The following is a 20,364-nucleotide window of genomic DNA, read 5'->3' on the forward strand; positions in this document are numbered from 1 at the left end:
ACCAAGTTATTTTCCGTCAAGATTTCAAATTGTATTGTTCTTCAGCAGAGCGTTCAACTGCAGATAGCAATATTTCCTGCAGTCTCTGAATGCAGCATGTCTAAAAGTGTGAAACGAATCAACCAATCGGAGCGCGTCTTTTTTTTTCCAACGTGTTTCTATACTGCACCAGTAGAGGGCGACATGCCACCACCGGTCAACTCTCCTTTTTTCCTTCATATTTATTTTAATGTTAATTATGAAAACTTTATGTATTTATTTTTTACTTTAATTATAGCCGTTAACGCCTATTAATTCTTTTTATAGTGTATCGTGCAATTAGACCTCTAAAACTTGAAAATGTATTCGCGTGTAAATTTCAGTATGCTGCTTATAAAGTTATTTTTGTGTGTTTCCATTCAAACGTAGCTACGGACAATATTACGTGTTTATGTGAGGCATATCCGCGTAAATAGCACAGTAGGCTGTGCCTTAAGATTGATGGTAAACAGTCAGCAGCGGTACTTCCTGAGTTTAGGGAAGGGGCTTGGTCCCGTGCCTGCGCCCGAGAACGCGCATCAAATTAGCATCGATGAAGTTTGTGCGAACATGGCGGATTTCCTGCCGACCAGGTCCGTGTTAAAAGTTTGTCTACCCGTCTGCCTGCTTAACAGCGGCGAGGTGGAACAGCTGAGAAAGTCCAAAGAGATCGACAGATGTCTCTCCAAGGAGAAAACGTATGTAAAACGGCTGGTGAAGATCCTTCTCCTCGGCGCTGGCGAGAGCGGCAAGTCGACTTTCCTCAAACAAATGCGGATCATCCACGGCCAGGACTTCGACCAGCACGCCCGAGAGGATTTCAGAGCAACGATTTACAGCAATGTTATCAAAGGTAACCTCGCTACCGAGGGCTGGAAACTTAAAGAGCGTGAAAATCGCCCTTTTTACTCGGTTAAAAGGCACTGGAAAGTTTCCACATCTGTTTAGCAGCGCTGGGCTGGGTGAGAGGACACATAAACAGTCTACATCTGCTCTCGGCACACCCATAGGAGCCTCGTTTGTCCTAAAAGCTTAACTTTTCTAGGGGTTTAGCATAGCTATACCAAATACAGCGAATCAAGTTTTTTGTGATATCTTTAACCAACACTACCCGCGGTTTTAAATCAGCTACAGGCAAGTTTTGTTGCTCAATAACTAAGCTCGGGATGAAGCTAATGGAGGGCAACCCGCCAGTGTAGTGTGCTGTAAGGTGTTCCTCTTTGTCCACGGACTGAATGAAAGAGAAATCTTTACGTTGGTGTTGTCCACGTTAAACAAAATCGTCTGTAAATACCAACAAGGCTCAAGCGTCGCTTTTTAATAGTCACGAAATTGTATATAACCCGACAGTTATTTCGGCCATTTTCAAAGTAAGGTGTTGGTGTGACCAGCACATCCTGTACATTTTTTTAATGAATAAACAGTTTGAAATAAATGTAAATAATAGCTGTGAATACAGGGATTTCCCCGGATTATAATGTGGTTTTCGAAGCACATTTTCTTGTTATTTCTGGTCATTATGTCAGCAAAATGTGCTTTATTCTTGACTGAATGAAAGTTCAGTTAAAGAAAAATTGGGTAGAGTGATGGTTAGCACAAGGTGGTGATTTTCTTTTTCCTTTGAGGGGAGGCTAAGACCTCTTTGGTGGAAATTTTGTGTAAGCAGGAAAAACCCTGAAATCTGTCTAGTAACAGGGTTATGTTAATCATGTGCTACCTTAAAATCAACTCCACTTTTTCTTGCCCTATCATCATTTTTTTTGTATTTTATTTATTTATTTTTTAGACACAGCAGGCCTCCAAAGGACACAGGTGTTGGGTTACTTTTGTTTCACCTGCCCTTCTCACTACCCCTTTCCACTATTAAGTTGCCATCTGACTTCCTTTTCCAGGTATACGTGTGCTGGTGGACGCCCGTGAGAAGCTGCACATTCCGTGGGGTGATGAAGACAACCAGCCGCACGGCGACAACCTGATGGCGTTCGACACCCGCTCAGCCAAGATGACCAGTGGGCAGCTTGAGACATCGGTTTTCCTGGAGTACCTGCCCGCCATTAAGGCCCTGTGGGCAGACTCGGGCATACAGAACGCCTACGATAGGCGCAGGGAGTTTCAGCTGGTGGGTTAGAGCGTGCGCACACACACACACACACACACACACACACACACACACACACACACACACACACACACACACACACACACACACACACATATGCTGAAATGGCATAACTGACAGATAATGGTGGCCTAGTTTTGTCTGATAAAACGTTCTCAATCTCAGCTCTCTATCACCAGGTGCAATAAGGGTTTTCTGGTGTTTCTGAATGGGTTTTTCCAAAAAGTCATATTGATGAAAATGGCAGTGAAAACAGAAAGTGAAACTGACTTTTCAATTCATCCTCCCTTTCCACTCTCCCTGCATCTAATTCTTTAGTCTCTGGTGCTCTCTCTGTGCCGAGTGGTCAGACATGTGATTCAATAGGCTTCCTGTTTACACCTCTCCCAGCTGCGTATATCTTTTGGCTGTCAGTGTGGACGTCTTAACTCTGTGACGTTTACCCCAGAAGAGCAGATGTGGTCGGGAGTGCGTTCACATGTCCTTTCTGGGCTGTTGATATGCTCTTATTTTATCTTTTATTACTGTAGCTTTAGGCTTTTTTTAAAAAATGACCAGCTGTCAGGGATTTTCCTGACTCAAAATAAGCCCCTTTCTCCCATGAGTGTAGCTTTACAGTTAAAGCACTGATTACTTTACATGATTTGACAGAAATCTGTGTATTCTGGCTATTTAATAAGCCAAAAAAATGCCAATTTTATCCAAGTAAATAATCCCCAATTAAGAAAACAGTGTGTTTGTCAAAAGGCTGGTGATTTTCCTGTGGCTCTTGCCAAAATGTTGTCTGTATAGGAATAACCCTGATTGCCCTGCCTTCATGTGACAAACTTAAACACTTCAGCAGTTAAGGGGCCCCCAACTGAGGACAGAATAAGGGCTGCGCTTCTCCAAGTGGCTTTCAGTAATGAAAAGCAGAAAATTACAATTTGCCAGTGGGTTGCATAAAACCAAACTTTCGTCAATGGCGTTTTGTTGCTCTGGCACACACACACTCAGCTTGTTGGTGCAAACCTTTCCAGACAGACAAGGAGAATAAGTGTGATCAGAGCAGGAATGTTGATCTGTAGTTAAACAGCTTTATGCTCACAAACAGATCCCTGGCTCTCCCACTCAGCGTTATTTGCACACAAACACTAAGAGTGTCACACACCTCGAGTTACACAAGGTCACACACACACTAACGTGCATAACCTATCTGTGTAAGAGTGTAAGTATTCATTTTGCAAATTGGCAAGTTCCTTTATTCCACCCGCCCACCCCCGAAATCTTCAAAAGCGTTAATTATCACGGAAAACATCGCACCTTTTAGACTTTTGAAGCTGGAGCTGTGCATTTAATAATGGAAGTGAGCTGTCACTTGGACTGATCATTCATATAAACACACAAATGTGACTCATTCGGTGACAGTAGTAAACGGAACAATGTAAGCAGCCTGCTATGGAAACAGCCTGTAACTGAAGAGCGGCAGGATCGCTGAAAGCCTGACTAGCTGTTCAGTTACTGGACGCTAGGTGTTGGTATCACAGAATCACTGTAGCCTAAGTGTGCTGCGAGGCGATCATCTGCGATACATCACAATATCTGTGAAAACGAAACAAGTGAAATCGCCTACATGTGTTGATAAAGATATTGATACCACAGATGGAAGCCATATAAAATATATTGTCCCATCCTTATTTCACATGTGCACATGTTTACAGATTAAAGCTCTTTGAATTTTGGCGGATTGGTTGAACAAACCAAATAGTTGGTCACCTGTCACTTCAACCCACTCTGGAAAATGAGGTGACATTTTATAGACTAAACAATTGATCAGAAATAGCTTTGAGCCTTTATTTGTTGTGTAATATCAGTGGAGGGTCAATGGACCACAGACACAGGGCTACACACACACACACACACACACACACACACACACACACACACACACTACTGCACAGCCAAGACAGTTAGTTTATAAAAAAAAAAAAAAAATTAATTCATATGTGACAATTCATTGTTCTAGGGTACAAAGTGAAACAGTATTTGACTTTAATTTTAAAAAAAGCATTATTTTAGGGTCAAAAAAGTCTCTGTATATGTATTAAAATCAATGTATGTACAGAACAGTGTAGTTTTTGTCAAATGTCCATCTTTTATAAAAACCAACCACACATTTTGAAAAGTGTTTGGGATGTTTTGGGTTCTTTTTGCCTTTTCTCTTATATTAAAATAAACTTATTATTGTTAGATGTCTTGAAATGAAACTGAATATCAATTGCAAGCTTACAGTGTACAAAACCTTAATATTAAGTTTTAATGGTGAGTACACTGTAAACCCTGAGGGCAAAATTAATTCTGTTGGGAGCTGTTAAAAATTTTTTCCTTCTCTAAGAAGAGATTTGTGTCATTTGCAGCAGATTACCCAGAATCCCCTCGTGTTGACCGTGCCCCATTTAAGCATTTGCATCACAAATCGCACGTGCCTTCAGGCCTGGTTGTAATTATCATGTTTAAAAAAGCACACACACACGTAGCGCTGTGAGTATGCACATGGCTTCTCTCACTTCCTGCAGTGCAGACGTCAGCGTTGCTCGTTACAATAGTCTTAATCTTTTCATCGGAGATTCTGAGATTCATAGTATTAGAATTATTTAGTCACATCTTCCTTTAATGTAAGTGTCGGTTCAGATGACATATTGCTGAGTTTCAGTTTTGCTTCTGCAGGCGTTGTCATGCCTCAGCAGGGAGAACGCAGAGTGATTGCGCTTCTTGTTTCTCTTCTCCTTTTTAAAAAAAAAAAAACAGGAAAAAAAATCTGACTTGATTTTTGATTATTTCAAAACCAACCAAACCCTTCTTAGTTATGAGCTCCTTTTACTCGGGCGGAGTCGGATGTGAAATCAGAAAAGTAGCTTTTTCTTCATTTAACTCTAGTAGAGCGCCACACCATTGGGCTCCTCCCTTGGGTAATCCTAGCCGTGCACATACACACACACACAGAAATGCACACACACAATCACAGGTTTTTCAGGTCAGGTTAGTTTGTTTTTTTTTACCTAAAGATCAAAAGGTGACAAGAAGAAGAAGCTGGGGTGGGTAATGCTCGTACATGGTGGTAAGAGAGAAATACAACCCAATCGCTGCAACTGGGAACATTTAAATGCCTATCGTGTCATTAATGCAAAATACATGCAAAAAACAAAACAAAAATCCCCTGTGCAAGTGTAGTGCGTTGCAGTAGAGGCGCTGCAGGTCACAGGAAAGACGATGGGTTAAATCTGTTTTTCTTTTTGCACACAGTGTTTTGGTTTATGTCGAGTGCAGGACCCGCACCAGCTCACAGATAAAGGAATGCATCTCAGTCCTGGCAGCCCCGTGTCTGGTCTTGCACTGCCTGCACAAAAGCAGTGTCGAAAAAGTCTTGGGAAAAAACTCAAATAAAACACTTCTAACCACGCAGACACACACTAACCAACACTTCTGAATACATCAAAGACACACTTAGAAACACGTGTCACAGTCTTACTAAATAATGCGCATCCTGCCTCAGTACCTCAGAACAGACTCTGCTCTGGGGCAGACACGGGAGAAAGAAAAAAGTCAGGTTACTTCTGTCTGTGTGGCAGCTAAACACTCTCCCCACTAGTATCTCAGCGCCTTTTCCACTTGCAAACATATTGCTGCAAAATGTTTTCTGCTGATTGTGGTAAAAATGACAGAACCTAATTAATTGTGTAGAATTAACAGAAATTCCTCCTCTGTCCTGTCGCAGGGTGAGTCAGTGAAGTATTTCTTGGATAATCTGGATAAGCTCGGCGAGCTGGTAAGTTGTTTCTGCTTGTACTCTTTGTGATAATCAGACTTGTGCATGTTATAGTTAATACTGCAACATGTCCAGACAATTAAAGGTTACCTTAGAAATGACTAAGGTGGTTGCTTGCCGCAGATAATGCTGGCATTTTGTGAAAGAAGCTCCTTATATTTAGTTAAGCTCAATTTTTTTTCAGGTGTTTAAAAGTTTAGTTAAAAAAAACATCAAGATGAACACACTAAGCAAGTTCAAACAGTTTATAAACCCTTAATATTAAGTCTAAAGTCCAAAACTTGAGGGCGTTATTGAGAGTAAATCAGGGTTTTTCCTTTATTAACATGAGAGATATTTTAACCGCTCCCAACTGAGTTTTAACAATACTTCCTTTTTTCTGACATCAGCATGCTGGAAGTTGAATTGTTTTTCAGATTTCTGTGCATCATAAACACATCCTTTTTACATTGAGGACATTAAGTGTTTATACTTGTACTATTATTTACAAACACACATGCTTATGCTAACATCTACAATCTTACTGTCTTCATGAGGTTTGTATGCGTATGTTTGTTTTGTAAATTTAATTACACTTTTATTACCAAGGTTGTGCTTACAGGTGGTGTAAGCACAAAGGCTGCTGTATTCTTTTAGATGCGTCTTTCATGTTGTGCTCTTCAATACAGCCACCTTTAGTATGAACTCGATACATAAAGTCCAGCCTTTTCTGCTCATTTCCAGCACCACCTTTTCAGACTCTACTAGAGTAGCTTTGCATGATTCATATTAAAAATAATCCTTATACTGTGCTCACTCAGATCTGTATGTCTGGGATGACAAGATTAAGGTGGTGTCACATCTTGATGATGTCAACCAGAACTAGGAGAAGAAAAAAATGCCATGCCATTGTCATGTTTACTGCAAGCTTCCATCATATCAGTTTACATATCACAGAAAATGGACAGAGGCTTAGCAGGTTCACCTTATATGTGTTTGAATGAATATAATGTTGCATGCACACACATCCTCATAGCTTTTGTAAATGCTATGAAGCTAAAAAGCTAGTTTTGTTTCTGTGGGTGTGTGTATGTTAACTTCACTCCTGTGGCTGACCTCAGGCTTTTTTTTGTTTATTATAGAAATACACGCACACACAGTTGCAAACCACAGTGTCCTCATTACAAATGGGCACATTTTGAATGGGCGCTACTAACATGAATGAAATCCCCCCCCTAAATGTATAATCAAACTCATAATGACTGTTTTCATAATGGAGTTGCTGTGTTTTCTTTCATCACCATTTTACAAACAGCATCCATTTGTGGGTGTTTGTGTTTAGTATATGAACATAATATTCATTTCAACTCTTTGTGCTGTCAATTGTAGCTGTGCTAGTTTCTCTCCTCCCTGTTTCACTCTGTGTATGAGTCTTTTTTTATTTGGTAAGACACGTTTAAAATGCTCAAGTTATTTTTTTAAACAGAACACACCTAGCCTGCATCTGGAGCCATCCCCTCTATTAAGCAGTGAATCTGAACCTGCTAAAGCCAGTTTAACAATGATTACAAAGATGATTAGCTTGTATACAGAGCCTACCCAAGCTTCCTGGTGATTTTCAGTTGAAATATCCACCTTTAGATTCAGCTCCTCCACAGAGCCACAGAGGTTACAGCAGAAGCAGATGTTAAACTTATTATGTCAAACCTTTACTTTCATTTTCTACAAAATGCTGACCTTCCCATCGATTGCTTTCTGTGGGAAATCCCCATATTTGTGAATATTTACGGAATCGTTTTTGTGTAGTCTTAAACTCTGCTGTGTTTTCCTCAGCGCTCATAAGTGTGTCATTTCCAGTCTTGCTTTTGCAGGACCCAAAGTTAGAGCTGAAGAATAAAACACATTTCTAGTATTTACAGATGAATTGGCTGCTAGTTTGAACTTTGTTATGTGTCTGGTGTTTCTTCTTCAGTCTGTAAACAAATCCTGGTTTGGAAAGGATTTTCTATCAAACGGTTAGGTGGAAATGAGGACAAATGGTATTTTTGTCTCAATAATTAAAAGTTTGTCTTTCTGCCTCTCCTGCTAGGATTATCTTCCCACTCAACAGGACATCCTGCTGGCTCGTAAACCCACTAAGGGCATCCATGAGTATGACTTTGAGATCAAGAATGTTCCCTTCAAGATGGTGGACGTGGGAGGGCAGCGATCCGAGCGGAGACGCTGGTTTGAGTGTTTCGACTCAGTCACCTCGATCCTCTTCCTCGTCTCCTCCTCCGAATATGACCAGGTAAAAAAATTAAAGTAAACACCGCTGCTGCATCAGATGCAGAAAGAAACCATGGCATCTCATTTCCTGCCACTCACAAGCAAGCACGCTCAATACAGATAGGATGATAAGAAGCACATTAACCAGTTTGTTCTTGACAATAATGTGTGGTAACTTTTGATAACGTTTCATTGATGCTTCTGCTTGTGCAGCTGCAAGACTTTCCTTAAGACGAATTAATTATTTGAGTTTCTAACTAAAGCTCTGATTTGACCACCACTTAGATGTGCAAGTGACAACTTTGGTTCATTTATTTGCTAGTCGTGCTGTATTTATTTACCATGTTTCCCCTTCCGTCTTCAGTATTCTAGCGACAGGCTGATGTGAATCCCCAAAATGTGACTGATATGTTTAAATGGGCACCAACAGCATGAATCGGTCTGTTCTTCATCACATTTACAAGGCTCAGTTCGGGGGGTTGTGGTTTGGTACTTTTTCAGAGCGGTGGGAAAACAGTGAGAAGACTTGCAAGACAACATTTTACAAGTACACATTAAATTGTGATGGATTGAAGTATTTACACAAACGAGAGGCTGAAATGTCCAGCAGAAACTTGATTCGAAGCTCAGAGCAGATGTAAGGTTTGCTTTGCTGCTAACTTTACACAAACTGAAATTATCTCAAGCATTAATGGAGCCGACTAACTTCTGATTGGTTGTCCCTCGTATACAAAAGGCTTGAATGTCAGGCAGGTATGGCTTCTTTGAGAGAACCATTTAGAAGATTTTTCACATGAAAAGACCCAAGATTAGGAAAAAACCTGTCTGAAACTGAGTGTTTACAGCAGTCTGAAGCCGAATTCCTTGATGATATTTAATATGAGTGAGTTTTATGAGTGTCCACCGTTATAACAGTATATAAATGGCTGAAAATAAGGATGAGAATGGGTCCCCTTTAAGGATTCCAATGGCATTGCTTTCTTAATGGTTGAATGTGGAATCAAGCTGCTTGAAAGCAGATGGAAGAATTATTTGCCTCTGATTGAACCATCTCAAGTGTTTTACCATCATAAATATGTTTTCTGGGACTTAACCAACTTCATTTTAGCTATGCTGGCCCCTAGTTTCAAGTCCCTCACTGTTTTCCTCATTTTGCTGTAACTGACTTAAAAAACAAGCTCTTGTTTGATTTGCCCTGTGCAACATACCAACTGTTGTTGTAAGAGCCATGCAATAGCAGGCTAACCCAAATAGCCTAGTTTTTTTTGGGGGGGGGTTTTCTCGTTTTTTTTTTGTTTTTTTTTTTTAAACCTATTGCACACCATAAAACCACAGTTTTAATCCAAATTGACTTTGGTTAACAGGAAATGCTATTAAAAGGAAGCTTATGAATACCTGACAGGATGTAACATGTACAGGTTAAAGGATTTACACCATCCGTACTGGCAGTAGTATTTAATTGTTCCGTCATCTATTACAGGTGCTGATGGAGGACAGGCAGACCAACCGGCTCCGTGAATCGCTCGACATCTTCGAGACCATCGTCAACAACCGTGTCTTCAACAACGTTTCGATCATCCTATTCCTCAACAAGACGGATCTGCTGGAGGAGAAAGTGAAAAACGTTCCCCTCAAGGACTACTTTCCCGAGTACAACGGACCGGAGCACAGCCTGCCGGACGTCCAGGCGTTCATGGTGGACTGCTTCCGGGCCAAGAGGCGCGACTGTACTCAGAAGCCCCTGTACCACCACTTCACCACCGCCATCAACACGGAGAACATCAGGCTGGTGTTTCGGGACGTCAAGGACACCATCCTGCACGACAACCTCAAACAGCTCATGCTCCAATGACCTCTGACAACCTGTGAAAATGGAGGACCTGAACAGGGACAGACCACCCCCTCGCTCATGAAGAGGACTTGGGAGAGAGAGCAGCATCAGAAGAATCCGATGAGACGTCAGCATTCTTCTTCAGACATTTTATATTAGTTTTTACTCTCCTCTTTGAAGAGTTGTCCCTCTTGTAAGTTCAGGATTTGTTTGAGGAACGAGTAAGCCGTGCACGCCGTGGTAATATAAATGGAGAAGAAGCCTCGTTTGGATCTTGGATGACATCTGAAACCTGCTGCTTCACCTCCTCTGTCCTGAGCTCTGCATTCACAGCACGAGTTACTGGGGCTATTTTCTCACAAGGTGTCATTGCTGGCGCCAGCAAAAGGTTTTCCAAAATGAGACGCACGGCTTCCAAACAAACGCAGGAATTAATCTAAGTAACGTTTAATTACCAGTACTGTGTGTGAGAGTTGATTTGCCGAGCACTGAATTCATCTAGTCCAAATTTACTGTTACGTCTGTTGAAAGTTGTTGCGAAGTCATTTTAGTCACATTTGGCGGTCATCAGCTTTTCTTTTTTTTTCCATTTCAGATCAGCAGGTTTAACGCCCGCGATCAGAAGTGAAGACGTAGTAGAATTACAGTTAAAGATTTGAGGAGTGAACTGGCTCCAGCACTGGCACCTTGTTTTGCAGAAAACTGCTTGACGAGGGCACAACCACAACAGACTGAACCTTTTATTTCCTTTGATATAATTTCTTAAGACTTAATCACTATTTAAATGTTGCTTTATTATTAAATCTTTAATCAGATAATTAAGATGCCAGTTTCCGTATAAATTGTCCCTTATTTCTGGGTGTTCAGAGGGTAAAAAGATTACCTTCTTAGGCAGGTGTGCCACTTAGTGAACATGCAGTCCACTGTTTTCTCAGGGTTGAATCAAAACCGGTGTCGATGCTGATGTAATTGTTGATGAGCTAACTGAATATTCTGATTCTGATTATTATTATTTTTTATTTTTTAATTCTGAGTGGTGCGACTCAGCCAGGCCTCCCTGCCGTTAGCCGGGTGGTGTTTAGCACCGTATCCTCCTGGCTTTGACCACTGACATTGACCCAGAACCCCCAGCTCCTCCCTTTCTTTGTTTCCATCTGTGATTAGATGCCTTGTAAAGGGACAGTCCTCCCCTGTTTGCCTGAATCATGAATGTGTGTTAATAAATGTACAGAGATTTGCTCTAGATTGCTTGAATATACTATAACCAATATTAATGTGGTAAGATATAACCCATTATGTGAGAATATCTGTGTTGGCACTGACTCCAGGCATCTCTGAAAACCCCTTGAACATTTTTTTTCCTTGTGTTGTTTAGATTTCCCTCAAAACTACATTTTGAATTATATGTGACCAAAAAAAAAAGACAAAAGCTTGAATACTTTTGTTGGTGACCGTATTCTGGTCTGGGCCGATCTTTGTTAGATCACCATTTCCAGGCACTGTTAAAATCTCTGCTTCTCTGCCAAAAAATCACCCTGTGCTTTTTCAGGACTGTGCACACTGACCGTGTCCAGTTTTACTCCAAAAATGCAGCTCGTGAGAGTTTCACTTTGCTTCCAGCCCTGGCTTTGTAAATACTGTAATCTGTTGCCATGTAAATAATATCCAGGTTTATCTCCTATATGTAAATGGTTGTAGAAATGGCTGACTTTTTTCCCATCCCGATTTTTTTTGCTTTTTCAAATCACAGCTTTTCCAATGAAGATGACTTTTTGATGTAGTGTATTTGTTTTCCATCACGGCTTGTTTTTGAAATTCTTGCTTGTGTTGTCTCTCATGCCAGTCTAACCTTCTCAATAAAATCCACTTTTCTACTTATGTCTTGCTCTCTTGATATGTTTGCTTTTTTTGAATAATTTGGTTCATTGTGAATCGTGAGGTGCCATTTTATGCCTGAAAAACTTGATTTTATTGTCTTTGGAAATTCACTGTGAATTTTTTTGAGGTGCAAATTGAAACCTGGGTTCTTTACCACTTAGACCAAAATCTAATGATTAACAAAACACGAGGACCACGTGTTACGTAGATAAACCTTACTGTACCGCTAAGACGTCTTTTTTTCAGTACTCTGCCAGAAAAATACGTAAGCATTTCTGCGGATACATAGTTTCCGACGCCTCAAGCGTACCTGTGAAACGTTTAGTGGTTATTTTGACTTCATCCAAAAATGCGTCGGCATGTTTGGGGACTTCAAAAGGCGGAAGTGGGGAGGAGTGAATCATAAAGTCGACGCAACACACCCACCGAGCAGATCCCTGCGTGTTCGTACAAGACTTTTATCTGTCACAGCAATGTAACGGGCTGTACCGTTATAAACCACATCCAAGGGGTGTAATTTTAAACTAGGGCGTCAATATATTGATGATTTTACGATAACTTTTGATTTTACATTCAGGCTTCGAACTCGCTACCTAAAAGCGGGGTCTTTCACTTCACCGTCGCGACTCTGAGAACTTACTTAACCGAAACTGTTTAAAAGTGACACTCCCGCGTGTAAATGTGATAATTACTGACGCTTCACCTTAGCGCTGTAACTTTGCTGCTCTGAGTCATGCTTTCACCCGATTGGCTGTTTGACAGGCGCGTGCGAAATGAGCTGTGGTAAGTGTCACACAACTGTAATTCAGAATAGCGGAAAAAAGACGTGATATAATAACGACCAATATATTAATTTGCTGAATTATAAAAATATGTTTATAGCTTCGTCTAGAAGCCAGGGTGACAAACATAAGACCCGGGGGCCAGAACTGACCCACCAAAAAGTCCAATCCGGCCCACTGGACCTCTATGTAAAATGTGAAGGAGGTCATAAAATTTGGACTTTCAACTATATTTTCACAAATTACGCAGCTGATGCTATAAGCCATTTGTGCTACAAGAAAGTAATAAAGTAACAAACACAAGACAGAAAATGTCCAGTTTCTTCACTAACTACTAGAAATTTCTGTTTTTATTTCAAATGTGTCTTCAGTAAAATAAAGGACATTTTCTGTAAATTAACAAAAACTTTCTCTTTAGCTGGTCAATGAGCTACCAGAAATTTTCCTGTAATTTTACACATTCATATCTTGCAATTTAGGTGTGAAGAATCATGCTGACAAACATGTCCTTATCATGTACAGTATATAAACTAATGCATACTGTTGAAATTACACTTCTTTTTAATAAATCGAGATATCCCAGGAATTAAATGTGCAGTTAAACTACTTTACAATGACAGAAAAGGGATTTTCACAGTTCTAGCTAATTTCAAAGTGGCCAGTATGCGTCCCTTGATGTAAAATTGATCTAGAGACTAGGTATCAACTATATGGCCTGTTGGCCAGACGTAGGTCCAAAAAGCTCCAATTCAGCCCACTGGATGGCTTTGGAAAATATGGACACTTCAAATAAAGATTATAAAGTCCTTTATTTCTTGCAGCTCTTACAATTTTTTTAAATCAGCATTTCTTTGTAATATGGAAAAGTTGAGATGTTTTGTTAAATAAAATTGCGCTTATTTTTCTGAGGGATTTTTCTTATCTCAGGGAAAACAAGGGTAACTTTCATAGTGCTGAAAGTTGAACAAAAACAGTTAAGGCTTCACTGATCTAGCCTATTTAACTTGAAATTTGGTTGTATGTGCCCCATGATAAGCTCGACACCCCTGGTCTAGAGAACCTATTATTCAGGTGACAAGGTCACCCTTGTAACTACCTTACATTTCCCATTAATCGGGTAGTCTTCAATGCAAAGCAGTATTTTATTGACACTCAATTATGGGTCTGAATGTCATGGTAGTTTTGGGCTTTTAATTTCACTATTCCATTGACTTTGTGCAATATACTAGTACCACTGACAGCTTTCTAAGGTCAGAAAGTTTCATCTTTACTTCTTCAAACACTGTGGGTCAGTCTTTCTCTCATCTGACCATAAAACCTTTCTCACATTTCGTTTGTCCTTGTGGGCAGCTGCAAATTTCAGTCAAGCTTGACGGTTTTTATTTTGGAGCAGGGGCTTCTTTCTTGGTTGGCACGCTCTCAGTCCATAGCTATGTAAAACTTGCTTCACTGTAGACAGTGACACTGGTGCTGCAGTTTCAAGTTAATTGCAGGCTTGAGCCTTGTTGGTTCCCAGGTTGTTCCTGAACATCCCAATTAATTACATCTTATCTGAGGAGGACAGTTTGGGTAATCTTCCAGACGTTGGCAAAGTGGTGGCACATCCAACATGTACAATTGTCTTAACTGATGATTTTGGGATCTGCAGCTGTTTAGAAATTGCTTCAAGAGATCTTCCCAACTTGTTTAAATCTAAAATTGCCTTTCTGAGATCTTCACCAAGTTCTTTGGACTTTCTCATTCAATGAGTGCTGTCAAAGAAATCCATTTTATGCTGGCAGACAAGTTACCAGTTGTACTGTATGTATACTTTTAACCCTGTGTGGATTAGAGAAAATGCAAAGTAAAGCCAGACCTGTGCACTTATGTATTGTTTTTAAAGTCATTAAAGATGTATGTTGTATAACCATGCTACTTTGGAAAAAGTTAAGTTAAAAGTCGAAAATTACCACGACATCAATGCCCATGATGTGTAGATGTAAACTTCAGACCACAACTGTACGTGTGACATATTTTGAATGCAAGGTGTGTTAAACATGTAGATTGGGAACCAGAAGAGGTGTCGGCCCACCAAAGGAACCAATCTTTCCAAGTGGACTGCTCTGCGAGTGTAAAAATGTAGTGACATTTTAATTTTAGTTATTTTTGTTCCTAATGGCTGACCTTAACTTATTCTTCTTTACAGTAAAAGAAAGGATAGGTATTCTGTTTTGTGCAGCTGATTTTCTGGTCTACTTAACATCAAAATGGACTTTATTTAATTATTTAAAAAAACCCAACAACCTCAAAAGCAATTGGTGCAGTGGTTAACACTGTTGCCACACAAAAATAAGGTTCTTGGTTTGCACGTCCTGGTTGGGTCGGGGGTTGGGTGATCCAGTTTCCTCCTACGATCGTGCATGCATGTTAGGTTAATTTGTGATTCTAAATTGTGTATGAGATCATAATCAGTATGTTTATGCACACATAGCTGGTGCTTGATATGATTTTCTTTCTTTAAAGATGAAAGTGTTCATATAAAGCTAAAACTATACCTTATTTATATTCAGCCATTATGTCCTTCCAACACATCTTCACTGGTCATTCTATGTTTGCCCTGGAAGTCCCATTTTGACCCGTTCTCTGTCACCCACCCACCCACAGAGGTGTGTCCATTCTGCGGGAAAACGTACAAAAGGTTGAAGAGCCACTTGCCACATTGCAAGGCAGCTGCTGCCTCTAAAGCGCCACCATCCAAACCAGATGTCACAGCAAACCAGACAGCATCGTCTTCTCAGCTGGACTCGGTTTTGTCCAGAGCAACAGCAAAGGGAAGGAAGTCATCATCATCAGTCATAACAGATCTACAAGGACAGACGCGTAAAAGGGACACAGCATCAGGACCATCAAATGCGACATCTTCATCACCACGAACATCATCATCCATGACATTACTTTCACCAACTAAGAAGAAGAAACAAAAGCTGGTTGATCAAATAAAGACAAGCACCCTTTTGTTATCTCCATCTCCAGCTCTGCCCCCCACCACTTCTAAACCAAAAAAGAAGAGTCTCCGTGCATTGATAGAAGCTGCTAAGTATGACCAAATTACAAAGGAATCACTAAAGGTGTCTGAAACAGAACCAACTCTAAGCTCCAGAAACACAGCTCAGACAGAGCCCAAAACTATCTCAGGCAAAGACTATGCCCATCTGTCTGCAGACGCTAAACCCAAAGATGCACCTAAGAAGACACCAAAGACAAAGAATCATGTTAATCAGATGCTTTCCACAACCAAACAGAGTGAAAGTAGCACAAAATTCCCAGAGAAAAGACACAAGTTTTCGGAGGATGGCAAGCAGGAGATTGAGGATTCATCCATGAATAATTTTGTTTTGAAGTTAGGAAATGGCCACCAGGCAAAGATCACCCTCCAGGATGTTAAAGCCACATTAGGCCGAGCTAGATCGCCTCGTCAGTCCAGCAGGCCGAGCATCCTGAGCCAAATTCAAACTAATGACAACCTGTGCAGTAAAATCAGAGTCGATACGGGTGTTGGACCAGCTCCACTTTTAGAAGATAATCAAAAGTATGTTGCAACTCAGTCTGATGAGCTGCTGAGCCCTAGCCCACAACATGCAGGCCTAAAATCAGATAAGAAAATAACCTCAAAGACTAAACAACTGGCTTTAGTCCCTCTGCGAGATGTGCCAGAATCAACCCCTACTACAGCTCCCTTCCTGCGTGCGTCATCTCAGCAGTGGCAAGCTATGCCTCCTCCAGTCAACCTGAATGAGGGGCTGAAGGTGAGCCATCACATGACAGGCCTCCTCACAAAATCGGCACCAGTGGGTCAGTTTTCCAGCCTTCTTTCCCCTCTTGTATCACAAAGTCTGCCAGTGAACGTGGAGACAGTGGAGAAGCCTGAGGTCAGGAAGCAAAGCACTGCTGAAAATCCAAACAAAGGTAAGTATTTGGAAATAATTGTATTCCAGCCAAAATGTATACAGACCTGATGGTCCGGATTCTTTCCCTGTCTGACTTACAAAATAATATAATTAATGAATTATATTCAGACATTTGAACAAGTCACTTTGTGGCTCACCGCACTGTGTTAGGCGTTTTTCACAGATTTTATTGATAAAGTAGTTCATAAATGAAGAAAAATTATTGCCATATATTGTCAGTTTTACTGGGCCAGTACCAATAATAAAGACTTTGGAATAATATTCAGCTCGATTGTAGTGTTTCAGCTTCCTGATTCTCTGTCGGTGTCATGGATTACAGGAGCTCTGACACACCGGAGTCTTGGACAGGTGAGACTGAGGGAATTACCTAAATGGCTTGCCTGCAAAGCCCCAAGCCATCCAAAAGATGCTGTGGGAATGTTGCAAAGAGGTCAGTATCTCTCTCTCACACACACAGAGAGACACAGTATTTGTGCTACTCACAGCACAAAAGCCGTCCTCCCATTTGTTTGTCTGTCACTTCTAACTTCCTGTAACAGTGTTATCTCTCAGAAATGAGGTTTTATTGAACATTGTAGATGCTTGTAGTCAGATGTTACCTCAGAACAAAAGCATTATAGCCAACAGCTGTTAGCAGCTGCTTAATATCTGCTATACAGATGTGAGATTGGTGTCTATTCTTTAAGATTTCTGTGCTTGTCCTTTCTCAACTCTTCTGTGCGTGATTCAGGCTGGCAGTGGTATTACAGGCGGTATATTGATGTGAGGAAAGGAGGTGTAGGTGGACTGGGCATGTTGTTAGCAGGATACTGCGTGCTCAGCTACATCTGGAGTTACCGCCACATAAGTAAGTGTGTTTTACTAAGTGTGTGCTCCATTTAACTGATGGATTTGGAGATAAGCTGGTTTTCTTTTCTTTTTTTTCTTTTCCCAGAGCTTGATCGCTGGAGGAAGTATCACTAAGGGTCAAGGAAAGATACTTGAAGCAGCAGCATTGACAGAGAAAAGTCTCAGAACTTCAGGACTCCATATGATGAATTTGCACAGCATTTATAACTGAGAAACTGGTACCGTTACTTGTCAGCATGTAAGCCCTTCCCTTCAGCCAATTTTGTGTATTCTGTCACCAGCATACATTGTGGGAGCACTATATAGTAAATGATAAATAGTGAAGTAAGTGCAAAAGTGCCTTAAACTGAATTCTTTGTAGTGACCATAAGTGTACAACTCTTCTGGTTGGAAAACAAGTACAGGTGTATAGAAGTCTATGTCAATTCTCCAGTGAGTTTAGGGTCTCAGTAGCTAGTTTCAAGCTTGATTGAATGCAACATGCTTATTTTTTTAATTAAATGGTCACTTCCATATAAGCATACAGTTCCCCCTCAATTCAACCCCAGATACACTCATGACAACAGAACAAATGCTCATCTCTAAGCTTCACATTGGGACTGCGTTGACTTCATAGTGCTTCTAGAGTTTTTCTAGAAGCAAGTCTTGCCGTTGGGTTCTTGTTTGGGCAGTTTCATTTCAGTGGTCACTGGGACATAAAACTGCATGTGTGGTATCACCAGTCAGATCTGATAAAACTGGCTTAATCCTGATGACTTTTCCCCAAAATAAGCCTTTTTTGTTTCCCCGTTTGTCCTACTACCTTGTTTGCTTTTGCTGAATTTTCCCAGATATTTATATTTAGAATTGGGTGTCGTGTGTTTCTTTCAGTCTCTCTGGTTGTCCATCTTTTGTATAAAATCTAAAAGCATATGTTTTGAAGACAGACTGAATGATTATGAATTTTCCTAATTAAATGAATTGCAAATGAATACAAAACTAAAACATGTAACTTTCTATCTCTAGGTGACCAGGATAAGAGTTTCATTCTTATCTGTATAAGGTTTCTAAAATGAAAGCTTGTCATGCTAAATTGTATTATTTTTATTTTGCTTATGTTTTTGTATGTTTCTTTTATTATTCCTGTCTTATTTATTTCATGGAGAAAATGTTAAAAAAAAAACAAGTATTTGCTTTAAAAAAAAACCCAGCTTTTTTAAGGGTCAAAACATTTTTCCTCATCAGTGACCACTGTGTGCTCCAGACATCCACTAGCTGTCACTGTTGGGTTATGTTACTTGAACCAAAGGGGGCTGGGCAGTCTAATGTCTGCTGTGCAGTTTTCTCAGCTCTTTTGTGTAGAGGCATCGGTGCTGGAGTCCATAAAAGGATTAAAGAGAACCAACAGATTTCTAACTTGATAAAATATTACTTTGGCAGCTGTGATGCAGAGAAACATGAAATCTAAATGTCATGACATCAATGAAAAGATCATATCTGTGCAGCAGAGGGTAACAAATCTGGTTTTCCTTTGCCACTGCTTCCTCTGTCACATGATGTGATTATGCATGCTTAGTCCATCAGTGCCAGTGTGTGAACCCTCACAGAATAGCAATGGAGGGAAATTGAAGGTTTTCAGCCGGACTGGACCACTTCCTTTTTTTTTTTCTTTTTTTTTTTCTTTTCTCTTTTGTTCCTTGTTGTACACAAAATTAATTCATTGTTGAATCTCCTAACTGCTGTATTGAACAAATACAAATAAAGAAACAACAGCATTTTCTTTTGTAATGACTTTACTGACACTGCTTCTTAGTCAACACAATAAAAAATAATTTTCTTACGTTTTTTTCTTTACATTCTCTTTTTCTTCGTACAAAAATTATAAATATTTTGTGTCTAACTTTTTTTATACAAAACAACAAACTATACAAATCAAATGGGACAATAAACAATGAAAATGAAGGCAGAAAACGCATCTCTGCACAAAAAAAAAATGAAAAAAAATGATGATGATAGGGGAGAAAAAGCACAGTTTGTTCCTACCAGGCTCTCAAGACCATGATATGCATTCTGATAACACAATGGTTTACAAACACTGGGTATGTCCCTACTTTGAAAGCCTAAAGTGAACATCCTTGTAGATATAAGTGCTATAGAGGCACAAAATCTTGCAGCAGTCGCTTGGAGGAGCAAATGCAAAATCTCACTTGACCCTCACTTGTCATTTGAGATTTGCTTTCAAAGCAAACAGCCCAGTTTTTCTCGGAAAGAAGAGGTCTGCAAGAGCTGAGGCAGAGATGCAGGCAGGCTGCCATGGCCACTGGCACTTAAATTAAAAAAGGGTCTTCTATCATCCCATATGAAAGGCCTTCAGTCTGTTTGTGTGGTCTATTAGCAAGCATATTTCACATACATGCTCATAGGAGAAAGGTGGTGCTGTCCAGAATCAACCCTGAGAGCATTTAATGCATTTAATCAGGGCTTTTGTGTTGTTGCAAAAACAGAAGTAGAGGGACATTATTTAGGACTTTTAAGTCTTGGTTTAATAAAACAAAAACATAATCATTCTGAGTTCAGAGGAAACACTACAGGGTTTTTTTTTTAAATAATTAGCCACAGAGCTGGTGAGACAAATGACGGGGATTCTGGATGAGACCACAGTCTCTCCTAATAATTTTGGTTGTGCTGCTGAGAAGGAAAAGAGCGAAAGTGTGAGAAAACTATCCCAGGGAACTAAGAAAACGCTTGGCAATAAAGTCAAAAGTATGGCAATCACACTACCAAACTACAGGAAATCAGTGTGTATGGTTGCCAATTAACACACACACACACACACACACACACACACACACACACACACACACACACACACACACACACACACACACACTGACGTGTCAGGGTAGTAA

The 20,364-nt window shown here is 40.2% G+C and overlaps 2 protein-coding genes across 3 annotated transcripts; both read left to right on the forward strand.

Moving 5' to 3' along the window:
- The first annotated feature begins 506 nt into the window (after window positions 1–506).
- Window positions 507–10,569, forward strand: LOC113028194 (guanine nucleotide-binding protein subunit alpha-13-like). The gene is made up of 5 exons (XM_026178265.2): window positions 507–871; window positions 1,911–2,137; window positions 5,892–5,942; window positions 8,011–8,211; window positions 9,670–10,569. Exons 1-5 carry the CDS (start codon window positions 589–591, stop codon window positions 10,039–10,041), a joined length of 1,134 nt encoding a protein of 377 aa, XP_026034050.2. The 5' UTR covers window positions 507–588; the 3' UTR covers window positions 10,042–10,569.
- A 1,935-nt stretch (window positions 10,570–12,504) lies between these two features.
- LOC113028192 (uncharacterized) lies at window positions 12,505–17,730 on the forward strand. 2 transcript variants are annotated; one of them, XM_026178261.2, is made up of 5 exons: window positions 12,505–12,681; window positions 15,324–16,625; window positions 16,947–17,057; window positions 17,358–17,474; window positions 17,562–17,730. In XM_026178261.2, exons 1-5 carry the CDS (start codon window positions 12,672–12,674, stop codon window positions 17,588–17,590), a joined length of 1,569 nt encoding a protein of 522 aa, XP_026034046.1. In that variant the 5' UTR covers window positions 12,505–12,671; the 3' UTR covers window positions 17,591–17,730. The 2 variants fall into 2 exon arrangements, with proteins under 2 accessions (XP_026034046.1, XP_080161154.1); XM_080305028.1 differs by having other exon boundaries at window positions 17,358–17,656.
- The last annotated feature ends 2,634 nt before the right edge of the window (window positions 17,731–20,364 follow it).

Source organism: Astatotilapia calliptera, chromosome 8 (genome assembly GCF_964374335.1).
Source record: "Astatotilapia calliptera chromosome 8, fAstCal68.1, whole genome shotgun sequence".
NCBI classification, from domain to species: Eukaryota; Metazoa; Chordata; class Actinopteri; order Cichliformes; family Cichlidae; genus Astatotilapia; species Astatotilapia calliptera.

Excerpts from the sequence above, each read along its gene's own strand:
- LOC113028194 (XM_026178265.2), top strand. The coding sequence starts at position 589 with ATGGCGGATTTCCTGCCGACCAGGTCCGTGTTAAAAGTTTGTCTACCC. Across the intron at positions 5,943-8,010 it reads TGGATAAGCTCGGCGAGCTG|GATTATCTTCCCACTCAACA; the intron begins GTAAGTTGTTTC and ends CTCTCCTGCTAG. Across the intron at positions 8,212-9,669 it reads CCTCCTCCGAATATGACCAG|GTGCTGATGGAGGACAGGCA; the intron begins GTAAAAAAATTA and ends CATCTATTACAG.
- LOC113028192 (XM_080305028.1), top strand. Across the intron at positions 16,626-16,946 it reads TGCTGAAAATCCAAACAAAG|GAGCTCTGACACACCGGAGT; the intron begins GTAAGTATTTGG and ends CATGGATTACAG. Across the intron at positions 17,058-17,357 it reads TGTGGGAATGTTGCAAAGAG|GCTGGCAGTGGTATTACAGG; the intron begins GTCAGTATCTCT and ends TGCGTGATTCAG.